The sequence below is a fragment of the Lutra lutra genome, chromosome 2, assembly GCF_902655055.1.
Source record: "Lutra lutra chromosome 2, mLutLut1.2, whole genome shotgun sequence".
Classification (NCBI taxonomy): Eukaryota; Metazoa; Chordata; class Mammalia; order Carnivora; family Mustelidae; genus Lutra; species Lutra lutra.
This window is the reverse complement of record NC_062279.1, coordinates 103,804,193-103,819,034: the sequence shown is the minus strand read 5'-3', so window position 1 is coordinate 103,819,034 and position 14,842 is coordinate 103,804,193. Positions and strand designations below refer to the sequence as shown.

At 36.9% G+C, this 14,842-nt stretch overlaps 1 protein-coding gene across 1 annotated transcript in view; it reads left to right on the top strand.

Annotated features, from left to right (window-relative positions):
• The window catches only part of SLC9B2 (solute carrier family 9 member B2), a 66,927-nt gene extending 53,342 nt beyond the window's left edge, over positions 1–13,585 (top strand). Inside the window, exons 10-12 of the mRNA XM_047718115.1 lie at positions 1,539–1,647; positions 4,704–4,840; positions 8,278–13,585. Of these exons, the coding sequence (XP_047574071.1) occupies positions 1,539–1,647; positions 4,704–4,840; positions 8,278–8,499 (468 nt within the window). The 3' untranslated portion in view covers positions 8,500–13,585. The remainder of the gene's footprint in view (positions 1–1,538; positions 1,648–4,703; positions 4,841–8,277) is intronic.
• The last annotated feature ends 1,257 nt before the right edge of the window (positions 13,586–14,842 follow it).

The following is a 14,842-nucleotide window of genomic DNA, read 5'->3' as shown; positions in this document are numbered from 1 at the left end:
AACAGCAAACGCTGAGATTGAGCCATCCACTTACACCACCCTACTCCACCCCACCTACTCCCCAGGCCTCAGAATCCAGATCTTGGTAGAAAGCCTTTGTTCTGGGGTGCCTGGGTGGCTCAGTGGGTTAAGCCTCTGCCTTCGGCTCAGGTCATGATCTCAGGATCCTGGGATCAAGCCCCGAGTAGGGCTCTCTGCTGAGCAGGGAGCCTGCTTCCCCCCCCACCCTACCCCCTCCTCTCTGCCTACTTGTGATCTCTCTCTGTCAAATAAATAAATAAAATCTTGAAAAAAAAAAAGAAAGAAAGAAAGCCTTTCTTCACTGGATGGTAGAGAAGACACCCATGGTGTCCTGTCTGGACAATTTGCTGGAAATATATATTCCAGATTTGCAGGAAATTCACCCTCCAGTGTGCATGGGGAGGTATTTTGCCCAAGGGATTTGGCTATGAAACTCCCTTAGGGTAAGCTTAGGGCCGCTGCTGGCCACTGGGTGCTACTAGCTGCCATGCACTGCTGGAGCCCAGCACTGTGGAAACCATCTGTATACTAAAGAAACCCAAGTGTGCTATAGAATCCTGCAGCGAGGAGCACAGGAAATCGGGAAGAGCTTCTTCCTTGTAATATCTCTTCAGTACCCTCTACTGACAAAATTTAGTGATGCCACGTAGCAAAGGAGAAATATTTAAAGGCCTCAACCTCATTTTCTCCGGAGCAACAATGAAATGTGGTTTTGGAGCCAAGGAGTAATAAAATAATAACCACAGCACTTTACTATACATGAATTATATTTTTGTGCATGATTTGGATAACCTTAAACTGTTTTTTATTTTTTTATTTTTTTTTAAATTCTTATTTATTTATTTGACAGACAGGGATTACAAGTAGGCAGAGAGGCAGGCAGAGAGAGAGGAGGAAGCAGGCTCCCTGCTGAGCAGAGAGCCCGATGCGGGGCTCGATCCCAGGACTCCGAGATCATGACCTGAGCTGAAGGCAGAGGCTTTAACCCACTGAGCCATCCAGGTGCCCCTAAACTGTTTTTTATAAAGATAAAATTGGAAACAACATAAAGGCTGGTCAATAAAGAAATGATTGAATATACTGATAATTCCATACCACAGATTACTATAGAGCAAAAATTAGATGTGTATCTAGATATATTTACTGCTATTATAAGATCTCTGAATGATATTGCTGAATGAAAATTAACAAAATTTTAAACTATAAAGTAATACTAAGTATTACATATATACACACACATATCACATATTCAGAAGTAGAAATCCTTATAAGATTATTTTATTAGATTCTTATAATTAGCATAATTTATAAACAAACTCTAAAGCACCTCATATAATAACTTTGTTAGAAAGATCTTCATATAATTTTCTGTTCTCTTATTTCTGTTTTCTTGTTTATAAATGTCAGAGAAATAAAGCCTATCTCAGGTCAAATTGACTCAAATTTCAAATTAGCAAAATTCTTAGAACTTGTAACTTCATATAATAAAAATCTGTGTGGGGGGGTGTTTCTTTTAGGCAGAGGTTGAAAAAATCATTGCAGGTGCCTGGTACATTTTTCAGCCCCTTCTCTTCGGACTGATTGGAGCAGAAGTATCTATTGCATCTCTCAGACCAGAAACTGTAGGTAAGAATTTCAAAATAGTACATTTGCTAAAATCAACTTTTATATTCAGTAGAATACCTTCAGTAGGTATAGTTATTATCACAATTGTATAAAAAGTTAACAATAATCTAAGTCTCTTAGAGCAGTTGGCCAGAAAATAATTCTTTTCAATCTCAGGCATAAATTTTATACCTTTAATGTTATTCCTTGTAAAGAAAAGTAACACTACTAACCACTATCCAGAAGATGCAGGTCTTAAAATTTTTTTTCCAAGGACAAAAATGTTCAATTAGACTTGTTTTGATCAAGGGCCAGAATTATTCATCAGTTCTATAATATATATCCATGGAACAACAATGTTTGTTCATTCATTCATTCATTTATTTATTCATACATTCTAAAGTCATCGTATTAAAACTTTTGATTTCATAACACTGCACTTAAAAATTTATTTGTGCACATATACTCATTCTTTCCTCCATTCCACTCATTCCATATTCTTCTATCTTTACTGGGAATCCCATCTCCCACTACCTCCTTCAGGACCTCATACATAGATTCTTCCCCTATTCTCATGTCACAGTTTTCTCCTCTTCAGAATTTAAATAAATTCTAATCTCTCCTGTCTTAAAATAATGTCTTTCCATTCCAATACATGCTACAACGTGGATGAACCTGGAGGACATTTGTCACCAAAAGACAAATACTGTGTGATTCCACCTATATGAGGTATCCAGGTAGTCAAATCATAGAAACAAAAAGTAGAATGGTAGTGGCCAAGGGCTTGGGGGAGGGGGAAATGAAGTGTTGTTTAACATTAATGTTTAATGTTTAATCAGTTTTGCAAGATGAAAAAATACTGGAGATTGGTTACACAAAAATGTGAATGTTCAGCTTAATGCTACTGAACTGCACACTTAATAATGATTAAGATGGAGGGTGCCTAGGTGGCTCAAAAAAAAATGATTAAGATGGTAAACTTTGTTATGCATATTTACCACAATTTATATATATATATATATATATATATATATATATATATATATAAACTCTTTTTCCACTCAACTTGCCCCTTCACCCACCAAACTTTGTTTTTACTCCTCTTTTCGAACTTTTCCGAAGAAGTGATTATATTTCCCTTTTCCATTTCAACTCTCACTCTCTTCTTCAATACATTTCAGCCCAGCTTCTGTCCATCATACAACCAACCCTGCTCTCACCAAGGTTATATTGCTAAGTACACTGAATACTTATCAGTCTTTTTTTTTACTTGATAACTCAGCAGCATTTGATGCTATTGATCTCTTTAAAACATGTTTTACATTGAATTCTGAAACTTCATATTTTTCACTGCACTCTGAGTCCTCACTTACACTACATGTAGCTTAAATGCCACTCTTCATCAGGGTTGTTCCAAAGGTTTCTAAGCTTCTCTGTGTCATTTTTCTGAGCTTATCTACATTCAGTAGCTTTGATTATAAACCACATAATTCCAAAATTTTTATCTCTAAATCAGTGTATCTAATTGCTGATTGGACATCACTACTTGTAAATCTCACAAAACTTCAAACTCGGTACGTTCAAAATTTCTAAATCCTCTTCTCCCCAAACCTTCAATGCTCCCTCCTGGCAATGGTATAATCTCTTTTGTTTTTTGTACTTCAGGCAATAAATGCTTTTGAAAACCTACCAACTTTTGAAAACCATTGAGGGATTGAGCAATATCCCTCAATAAAAAGCCACAACACCTTTCTATAAAGAAGCCATATTGCAGATTCACAATAAGTCCTCTGGCGCTGTCTATCTGGTTTTATTATCTGTTTTACTCACCTTTCAAACTTGAGAAAGTCATTTATCCTTTCTAAACTTCATTTTTTTCAATTGTAAAATAAGAAAGATTACCCCACAGATTGTAAGAGTTAGGTGCTGAATGCACTTAAATTTTAATACAGAAACTGATACAGAGTGAACACTTAACAAATGCTACTTTTTAGAAAACCACCATATTAGCAATCACCTTAGCTGTGCCTTTCTCAGGTTCAGTAACCTAGTCACAATCCCCAGCGTGCAAATCAAGACGAACTTATCTTTGACAGCAAAGGATTCTAAAGGACGGAATGAAGTAGCTGTACATGTGTACCTGGGCTAATGGGTAGTCAGTGTATACACCAATATGGTGAAACATGTGTAGACAGCCAGTGTCCATTCTGATTGGTCAGTGCTCTGCCAGTTCTGTTCTGATTGACTGATTGCTTTCATCTTGGCTAATAAATATCTTTAATATCACCTCGGTTTATATTCCATAAACAATTCTCAACCATTTTAATGAAAATATTAACTTTTTCTTTTCTATGACTTCTTACCAGTATGTTTATACTGTATGTACCTTATAGTACATTAATTCATTATGTTTCTGTTTTCCTCTGACTTTGAAGTTCATAGTGGCAAACAAAATCTGTACATTATACATTTTTGTATACCCAACACCTAGTCCAAATCCTGTCATGCACAGTTATCATTTAATAAGTTAATGTTGAAGGGGCGCCTGGGTGGCTCAGTGCGTTAAAGCCTCTGCCTTCGGCTCAGGTCATGATTTCAGGGTCCTGGGATCGAGTCCTGCATCGGGCTCTCTGCTCAGCGGGGAGCCTGCTTCCTCCTCCTCTCTCTCTCTCTCACTCTGCCTGCCTCTCTGCCTACTTGTGATCTCTGTCAACTAAATAAATGATCTCTGTCAAATAAAAATCTTTAAAAAAAATAAGTTAATGTTGAATAAACACATGGAAGAAAGTTTGGTTCATACGATAAAGCATGAGAGAAATAACATTCGTATCTCCTCTATAATATATATCAAATATGTTTAATTAATTTCTGGCTTAATCTAGGAAAAATACCTTCTTTTAAATAAGTGATTTGATTCTTGTTATTGATGTTTTGATAAATTATGCCTAAACATTTTGTCTTCTTAATTTTTAATATATTTAGATAATTACAGTTGATAGTATTTTGAATCAATTACCGTGAGATACAGTTTCTCCCCCAATGCTTTATTATGTCTAAAAATTAAATATTTCTTACAGGCCTTTGTGTTGCCATCCTGGGCATTGCAGTATTGATAAGAATTTTGACTACATTTCTGATGGTGTGTTTTGCTGGTTTTAACATCAAGGAAAAGATATTTATTTCTTTTGCATGGCTTCCTAAGGCCACAGTCCAGGTAATGATGGATTGGATGGTGTAGCATTTTAACCCCCATTTCTATATGACACCCTGAAATTTTAAACAAGAGGGTTTATTCAAATTTGGTGGAAAAGATGTAATCTAAATTTGATTTGTGAAAAGGGTTTATACTAATCTATTCTTTAAAAGTTTTATTTTACATATACTGATTTCCTAAATATGATGGCTCATTTAAATTTATCTAGATGATTAGCTTTATTTTAATCAACTAAAAATCCAATAAATTCCCACACTAACTAGAAAGCAGTAGTCATGAGAAGAAAGAGTTTGAATTTTTATCAGTCAGAGCCCTCTAAATCACCCAGAAAGATAGTTGTTAAACCTTTTCATTTCAATATCTTCCAAGAAGAGAGTGAAAAAGAAATAGCATGGTGTATCTTAGTATTTGGAAATACTTCACTGTCAATATAATTGATGATCAGTTATGCTTGACCACAGTCTTTATATATAAAGGAGAAAATTTATTGAAAAGCAACTGAGAATGCTTTATTGGTTTTCTAGATTATTGGTTGGTAGTAAATTTTTCAAACTAGCTAAAACTTCTGTCAAATATATCAATCACATGACCCCAAAATTGTGCACTGTAATGAATAAGGCATGAAGAGATAGGTGCTTGAAAGTATTAACCAGGTATTTGGTAGAATTTAATTACTAATTAAATTGAACTGTATAGATTATTTGTTGCAAACATAATATATTTCTGATTATGTTATTTTCAAAGTAATTATAGCAAACAGTATTGAACTGTCTCTTCTCTGATTATTTTGTAATTGTTTAAACACGGAAATTTTTGTTTTATGAAATGAAAATCAGATGTCTTCTTTTTTTGTTTTAGATTTATTTATTTGAGAGAGAGAGCCTGCACCCAAGCGGGGTGGGGGCCAAGGGAAAAAATCTTCCTTGGGGCTCAATCTCACCACCCTGAGATCATGTCCTGAGCCAAATCAAGAGTCAGATTCTTTTTTTTTTTTTTTAATTTTTTTTTTTATAAACATATAATGTATTTTTGCCCCCAGGGGTACAGGTCTGTGAATTGCCAGGTTTACACACTTCACAGCACTCACCATAGCACATACCCTCCCCAATGTCCATAACCCCACCACCCTCTCCCGACTCTCCCCACCAGTAACCCTCAGTTTGTTTTGGAGATTAAGAGTTTCTTATGGTTTGTCTCCCTCCCAATCCCATCTTGTTTCATTTATTCTTTTCTAAACCTCCCCACGTTGCATCTCCACTTCCTCATATCAGGGAGATCATATGATAGTCGTCTTTCTCCAATTGAAGATTCAGATTCTTAACTAAGTCACCCAGGCATCCCCAAAATGAGATGTTCTAAATTTAGGAAGCTTTGGGGATCTGTATGCACTATAATTATAAGCCATATAATTATGGCTGTGGCTGTGGGCTTTGGCATTATTCCAGAGAAGTTTTATTTCCATCAGACTTTCAAAGAAGTCTGAGACATAATGGATAAGAATACTGTGAGGTCAATAGCCAAACTATGGAAAGAACCTACATGTCCATCAAGAACCTTCTTTATGAATGGATAAAGAAGATGTGGTATATATATATACAATGGAATACAATGCAGCCATCAAAGGAAATGAATTCTTGCCATTTGCAATGACAGTGGATGGAACTAGAGGGTATTATGCTGAGAGAAATAAGTCAATCAGAGAAAGACAACTATCATATGATCTCCCTGATATGGGGAATCTGAGAGGCAAAGCAGGGGTTTGGGAGGTAGGGAAGGAAAAAATGAAACAAGATGGGATCGGAAGTGAGGCAAACTATAAGAGACTCTTAATCTCACAAAACAAACTGAGGGTTGCCGGGGGAAGGGGGGTAGGGAGAGGGCGATTGGATTATGGACAATGGGGAGGGTATGTGCTATGGTGAGTGCTGGGAAGTGTGTAAACCTGACGATTCACAGACCTGTACCCCTGGGGCTAATAATACATTATATGTTAATTTTTAAAAAGTAAAAAAAAAAAAAAAAATGAATACTGTGAGGTTAGTAGTACAATAAGTGGAATAGTTTCTCCCTCAGAGTATCTTCAGCTTCCTTGCTACCTCTGGTAACTTTAATGGGTAAATATCAAAATAATCACTCTAGTAACTTTGGTATGAGGGATGAGTTCCTAAACATTAAAATTTGAAAGATGGCACTCTCCTGCTACCAAAGCCAGTATAAAATAAGGAAACGTTATCAAGAACATGTTGAATAATGTATGTTCATCTAGTTGTAAAGAAGGCTGAAAAACTGTCTGTACAGTAATATGAACAGCTGAAACTCAAGAGTTCTATAATAGAAGAGTATATTCAGATATTTGTGGGCAATTGGTAGTCTCTGCCATGTGTTTCATGCATACTGATATTTTCTCTTCTGTTTCATTGTCCTAGAGGCTAATGTTGTTGTGTTCTGTGGAACAAGGGAGTAACCAGATTGTTTAATATATTATTTCCAGGGCACCTGGGTGGCTCAGTCTTTAAGCATCTGCCTTTGGCTCAGGTCATGATCCCAAGGTCCTGGAATAGAGACCCACATCTAGCTTGCTACTGGGCAGGAAGCCTACTTTCCCTCTCTCACTCCCCCTGCTGTGTGCCTGCTCTTGCTGTCTCTCTCTCTGTCAAATAAATAAAATCTTAAAAAAAAAAAAAAAATATATATATATATATATATAATATATGTATATAATATATATATGCATATATGTTAATTTCCCATGTGCATTAATGTTGCATTTTGCCTGTAAAAGAGAATAAAAATTTTCATGAAACTTTCCAAAAGAATAAATTTTAAATAAAATATTTTACCAACTCCTGAGGCAAAAATTAACTAAATGTCTAATAAGATTAACTTCAAGTTTTGAAGGAGCTTCTTATTTTCAAGTTTCATGATGTTTAATTAGTTAGCCTCTAAAAGCAGTACCTATTCTTATAGGTTGTTTTGTGGGGTTTTTTGTTTTGTTTTTTCATTTAAAACTTCACCATCTTCAAGTATCACTGCATTTTTTCATCTTTCTTTTTCTTACTTTGAAATTACTAAAGATAAAAGAATAAGATGAGCGGTAACTCTCATCTTTACTCAGGTGGAATTTAGTAGATATGGTATCATGTTCTAGTTAATTAATATCATGAATCTGACTTTGCCTTGTGTTTTGACATATATTTGCCTGATATTTTTGTAGCCCTACCTTATGCAAATAGGTACATATAAATCATTATTCTTTCCCCAAGCAGGGAGAGTTTTCAAACAACCAAAACTCACTGCAGTATACTTTGAAAGAAAACTAATAGAACTTTCTTAGCTGAGCAAAAGAACAGTAATTTGTTTTTGCAAATGACAAAATAATTCACCTTTTCTCTATGCACTTGTCTTATGTTTCCCTTGTTACCTTTAAACTTTTATAGGCTGCCATAGGATCTGTGGCTTTGGACACAGCAAGATCACATGGAGAGAAACAGTTAGAAGAATATGGAATGGATGTGTTGACAGTGGCATTTTTGTCCATCCTCATCACAGCCCCAATTGGAAGTCTACTCATTGGTTTGCTGGGTCCCAGGCTTCTCCGGAAAGCTGAACATCAAAATAAAGGTGAAGAAGTTCAGGAAGAGACCTCTATACAAGTTTAGAGGTGAAAAGAGACAAGGCTGAGTGTAATGATTAGAAAGCTGCTGCCAGAAACTTCTTTTACCAACTAGCGAAGTCTATGTTATCTAGATGCATATTGAGATATGTAATGTTTAAGCTTTAAATGTAATAGAACCAAAAGTGTGGCTATTTCTTTAAAGAGCATTTTTAGCCGTCCTTTTCATGTCGGTGGTAATATTCTACATCTCCAACCTAATTTCTTGACCTCTCTTTTTTTTTTCAAATACCTCTTCATTGTGTATCTTAAATTATTTAGTAAAATGTACTACCACAATTTATTTTTTTCAGATTTTACCTATTTATTTGACAGAGACACAGCAAGAGAGAGAACACAAGCAAGGGAGTGGGAGAGGGAGAAGCAGGCTCCCCACTGAGCAGGAAAGATGCTGGGCTTAATCCTAGGACCCTGGGATCATGACCTGAGCCAAAGGCAGATGCTTAAAGACTGAGCCACCCAGGCTCCCCACTACCATAATTTAAAATTAACATGGAAAAGATTAAGTTCAGTATCCTGTTCTACTAACCAAAAGCTTGATCTAACTTACTGTTACTGTCATAATTTCATGATTCATGGTCACCTGACCACTCAAACCTTGAAATGTTTTGGACTCCTCTATACTTTTTTATTTTTAAATACCATAATGCAACCCTTCATGAGTTTCTACTCCCACTTTCTGTGCCAATCTGCCTCTTCTCCATTTCAACCTCTCTTATTACCCTTCTGTGAATTATTGTAACTGATTGGTCCCACCAAAATTTTCAAGTGTGCCAAGTGTCTTCATTGGCTCTTCTTCTTATACCTATCTAGATGTCAAAAGACCTTATCCTTTCTCCTAACTGACAACCAAGAGTCTCCCATTTTAGCAGCGCTTCTGAGTTTGCCTTCCCCTAAGGGGTGCCCAGGTTCAGCCCTTTCTTATCTGTTTCTTGTGACCCATATCTTTAGGCTCTTCCTTTGCTGTAGGTGAGAGATAACTAATTGTCAAATTTATGCCAACCTCATGAACGTAATATTAATTAGAGTAAGGTAAACTGCTATAATGAGGAAACAAAAAATATAGTACTTAAAATAGAAATTTATTTCCCTTTTGTGAAACTGGCTGACTGGTTGATGCTGTCATGATTAATCAGTTCATGGATTTCCTCAGAGACCCATGTCCTTCTATCTTGAGGCTCTGACATGTCTTAAGCCCTAAGACAGGTTAAAGATGAATTTCTCCCATGTCTCCTTTCTAGACTTCAGGAAGAAGTGGAGAGGGTGAATCCAAGGCAAGCAATTTATTTTTAAGTAAATGATGTGAATTTGGCCACATATCTCCTCTTACATTCTACTGGTGATGACCACACCCAGCTCTGAGGTCTGATAGTATTGCCTCCCACTAAGCATCCTTTAGTGAGATTCTTAGGAGTAAGAAAAGTTCAGATTTGGGAGACAGAGGTACCATTGTATGGAATGTTACCATCACTTAGTAGCATAATCTTGCATGTTAGCAGGCTTTCTAAAGATAGTACCTTAAACTGAAAGAGTGATTTCTATGGCAAGAATTTCAAACATTGTGGCATGCTTGCAGAGAAGACAGTAGAAGAAAGGCTTATCTATATAGGTCACATTTTATCCCACTTACTCAACAGACCATCTTTGCTTTAATGTATCATCTTTAAATTCTCTTTGACTCTAGGTCAATTCCTGCCTAGTTGCTAGAATAATCATATTTGAATACAGTTCACAGTGTTTTTCATGGTGTATGTATCCCTGAAGCATTTATTACTTACTTGTCATATCCCTGAACTCAGAACTCTTTAACCCATAATCCAAAGCTCAGTCTAATCTTAAAGTAGATATTAAAATGTATTAAATGAATAGATTATAAATATTCTGATCCTACCAAGATGATTTGCATAAAGCCTATCCATTCCTCTTTTGTCCTTAGACTGGATCTGCTGTTCCAGATCCTTTCTCCATGCCTTTTACCTCTATTTAAAACCAGCTTAATTTTTATTAAGCTTACATATTATGAAGCCATAACAGCTTCATTTTTACATCAGCCTGATGTTGGTTACTCTGTGGTACGGTGTTTTCTTCTAGTTCATGCTCTTTATTTGGATTATATTAATTTACACAAAAATTCAGATAGGTATTTCAAACTGAACTTAATTGGTTAGGTGTACATTGGTGGCAGCAACATAAACCCAATGTTCATCTGATCCTCTCTTTTGACAGGCTCTAAAACCAGATTCATTCAACAAATACTTAGTGGAAGCTTTTGATGACCTAAGCACATCATCAAAACTGTTATTGTTCCTGTCCTTAAGGATCTGTCAGTCTGATGGAGGAGACAAATAAGAGATTTCAAAACAGTATGATAAGTGCTATAATGCAGCAAATATGGGAGTCTAGGAGGCTCATAACAGGAGCACCCACCTAATCCAGGGGTGGTGCAGTTTAGGCACAGCTTCCAGAGAAAGTAGGGTCTTGGCTAGGATGTGGGGATGATTAAGACTTAGACAGCAAAAGACATGTGACCCAGAAGGGTGCTGGAGTTAGTGCTAGGTCCACATTCTCCAATAGTTTTTGTCACAGTAACGGGTTCCAAACGCTTATTAACTTATAAAAAATACAACTGGTATAAGTTAATAAGAATGTTGTTATAAATAGTCAAGGCCCCAAAGAAGAATGAGAAGTGGAAATTCACAGTGTAGAAAGGGCGGAAGAAGCCATTTAGGCACTGCCGATAGCCTGTTGCATTTTGGAGAGCATGCAGCGAGTTCTCCTTCTCCTCGGTGAGCAGCCACCATCTAAATCTCTAAATGTCCAGTATGGGCCTGTGCAGGGCTCACCACTGAAGCCTAGGTTTATCGCCATATTGTGAGTCACAGCTGTCCACTTGGTTGGTGAACTCAGAGTTAACTTGATATAGAGTGTTGACTCAGGTCAGCCAAACCTACCCAACCCCAACCACAGATAGAAACAATTACTCTAAACCCCAACCACAGATAGAAACAATTACTCTAACCCCTGAGTCCCTATAAAAGGGATGTATGTATCCTACAAAAGGGATATGTATAAAAGAGAAGATACTTCTATTAGAACACTTATAACCCTTTTTTCAGTTTGTCTACATGCTTGTCTCCTATGAAATCAGCTCCTTAGGGGTGAGAGCCTTGTCTTGGTTACCTTTGGACCCTCACTAGTTTGCACATGGCATGAAATACAGTAAGCAATTAATAAACATTTGTTGACTGAATTACTGAGGGGATCCTCTTCCAGTATAGAAAACCACTTGCCAGGGCACCTGGGTGACTCAGTGGGTTAAGCCTCTGCCTTTGGCTCAGGTCATGATCTCAGGGTCCTGGGATCAAGCCCGGCATCGGGCTCTCTGCTCAGCGAGGAGCCTGCTTCCCCCTCTCTCTCTGCCTGCCTCTCTGCCTACTTGTGATCTCTCGCTCTGCCAAATAAATAAAACAAAATAAAATCTTAAAAAAAAAAAAGAAAAAAGAAATCCACTTGCCACATAACAGTTCAGATCTTAGTCTCCTTGCTCTGTCTTGGTCTGCTTGGGCTGCTATAAAAGATATCACAGACTGAGTGACTTAAACAACACACAGTTATTCTCTCATAGTTCTGAAGGATGGAAGTCCAACATGAGGGTGCTAGCATGATCAGGTTCTGCTGAGGGCTCTCTTCTGAGCTTGCTTATGGCCTTCTTCTTTCGGTGTCCCCACATGGTAGGGAAAGAGATGAGAATGGGGTGGGAGAGGGGGAGTATGTAAACTCTCTGGTATCTTTTCTTACAAGCACACTAATCCCATCATGAGGGCCCCACCCTCCTAACCTCAGCTAATCCTAATAACCTCCAAAGGCCCCATCTCACAGAACAGCACATAGGGGATTAGGGTTTCAACATATGAATTTGGGGAAAACAGTCCACAACAAGGGTGTCATACTTCAAGAACACTTCTAAAAAATATCACTATAAGTACTTGTTCTACCATGTCCTTTTTTTCCTAGGATCAGTGCCATCCATCTCTCCTCCCAAGAGTTTTTTTTGTTTTTTATTTGGGGGGGGCAGGCTGATTAGGTTTCAGCTCTAAATTGTTTTCATATTCCAATATTTTTCTCTCTGTTTTTAACTCCAGATAACCTTGATTGGACCTGGGTGTCCTTAAAGGTTCCTCAGCCACACATTTGCAAATGATCTAATCCTTTACGCTCTTTAAAAATAGTATTTTTTTTCCTGATTGCAAGATAAGACATTTTCACTGCAGAAAATTTAGAGCACAGAAAAGTACAAGGAACAAAACTGAAACTAATCAATGTAAACATCCACTTTATTTTGATTCTTTTACATTTTACTCTTGCAGTTTAAAGGATGTCTTAAAGATACATCATCCACTGACTTAGGTGAAAGGCAACATAAATACTTTATATTTGATTTCTGTGAAGATATACAGATTGAAGAACTTTTATTGTATATAATGAATACTGAACTTTCCAAATACTCATTCAGTCACCTGGTAATTGTCAAATATTCATTTTGCAATGAATAAAACTGACAAATCCTTACCTTCATGGAGCTTATGTTTTAAAATCCATTCATTTACGCACTCAGAATGCACTCATAATACTCTACTATATGCCAGGAATTATGCTAAATACCCAGGAATTCAGCAATAGCCAAGATGTTCAAGGGTTCTGCTTAATGGAACTTGAATTCTAGTGGGAAATGGACACTGTGGAGAATACAAATATGAATAAGACATGATACTTTTCTTCAAGAATTGGATCTTCAATTTAAATTGATGTATTAATATTAGAGAGTAGGGTGAAGAAGGAAACAACTAGGTCATGAATGGGCATATTAGGAAAGTTTGAAATAGTAAAGACTGGAATATAGTAAATAACTGGCACTTAAGGTTGATAAAGAAAATTAGTGACAGGAGGATTGGAAAATAAAATTGACAGTTAAATTGTACAAAGTAGATCACTGACCACATTTCTATCTTTATTATTTGACCACCTTTCAATTTATTGCTTCCCAATGTACAAAACCATTTATATAGAAGATATTTTTAAAGCTATTTTTATCATGTCAAATTTAGTGAAAAATGCTGTCATTAATAAGTTTCTCCTCATTCCTCAAAAGTGTTTTGTTTTCAATGACATGGTTGCAATCATGTAATCAGCTTCATTATTAAGTTACTATTGAGTTTTTATAAGAAAATGCATCAATGTTTTTTGAACCATTATTAACTTTTCATCATGTTATCTTTAAATAAATGAAGGACATTATTTTTTAAATCTTTCAGAACATTGTATTTCTAAATGAATAGTTTATGTAGTTCTTTGTAAGCAGTGGGAATTGCTTTGCAATTTAGGAGTAACACGGTTTTAGTTGATGAGCCCAAATTAAACCTGGCTTGAGCCTTCTGATGAAAATTCCAAAATCCCACTTGTTGATGTGCCTCCATCCTCCTTAGATGGACCCTAAAGCACTAAACTCTTCAGTAGCTCATTGCATGTGGAGCACAGAGCATGGCCCTGGAGGCTATCAGACTCCTCTCAAAAGCCTTCCTAACCAACGCTACCATTTTGACCACCACCAGTACCCTGCTTTTCCCTTCCCTGCCAGGAGAACAAAGCATTTCCCTAATCCTATAATCAGAAAAAATCTGGTCTACTCTCCTGAAACAAGGGAGAAAATAACTTTCAGTCCTTGCTGGGATGTGTACACCATGCTAAAGATAAATATATATTTTTTTTTGATCACCCAAGAAAGAGCTGTAATTTAAGTCAGATTTTAAAGGATAAATAAGAAAAGGGGAAAGAGAACACTCTTGATAGAATAACTTTAGGGGCGCCGGCGTGAGTCCGTTAAATGTCCTACTCTTGATTTTGGCTGTCGTGATCTCAGGGTCTGGGATGGAGCGCCTCCTAGGGCTATGTGCTAGGCCTGGAGCCTGCCTGGGATTCTCTCTCCCTCTGCCCTGCCTCCATTCCCCACCCCCCAGCCCCCACCCCTGGGCATACACACTCTCTCTCTCTCAATAATAATAATAATAACTTCCAAAAAACCACATAGACTAAAAGGATTACAGTGTGTGCAGGAGTTGAAGTTCTTTGGAGTAGCAGGAGCAAAGTTAGACAAGGGCAATTTATAAGAAATTTGGACTTAATCCAATGACAGTTGTTTATCATCTTTTAGGAATCTTGGAGATTCCATCAGAGGAGCCTTAGGATTAAGAATCCAAAGCTTCAAAAAAAAAAAAAAAAATCCAAAGCTTCTAGGGGCCCACCCTCAACTAGAGTAGCTCTGCTTTCGTTTC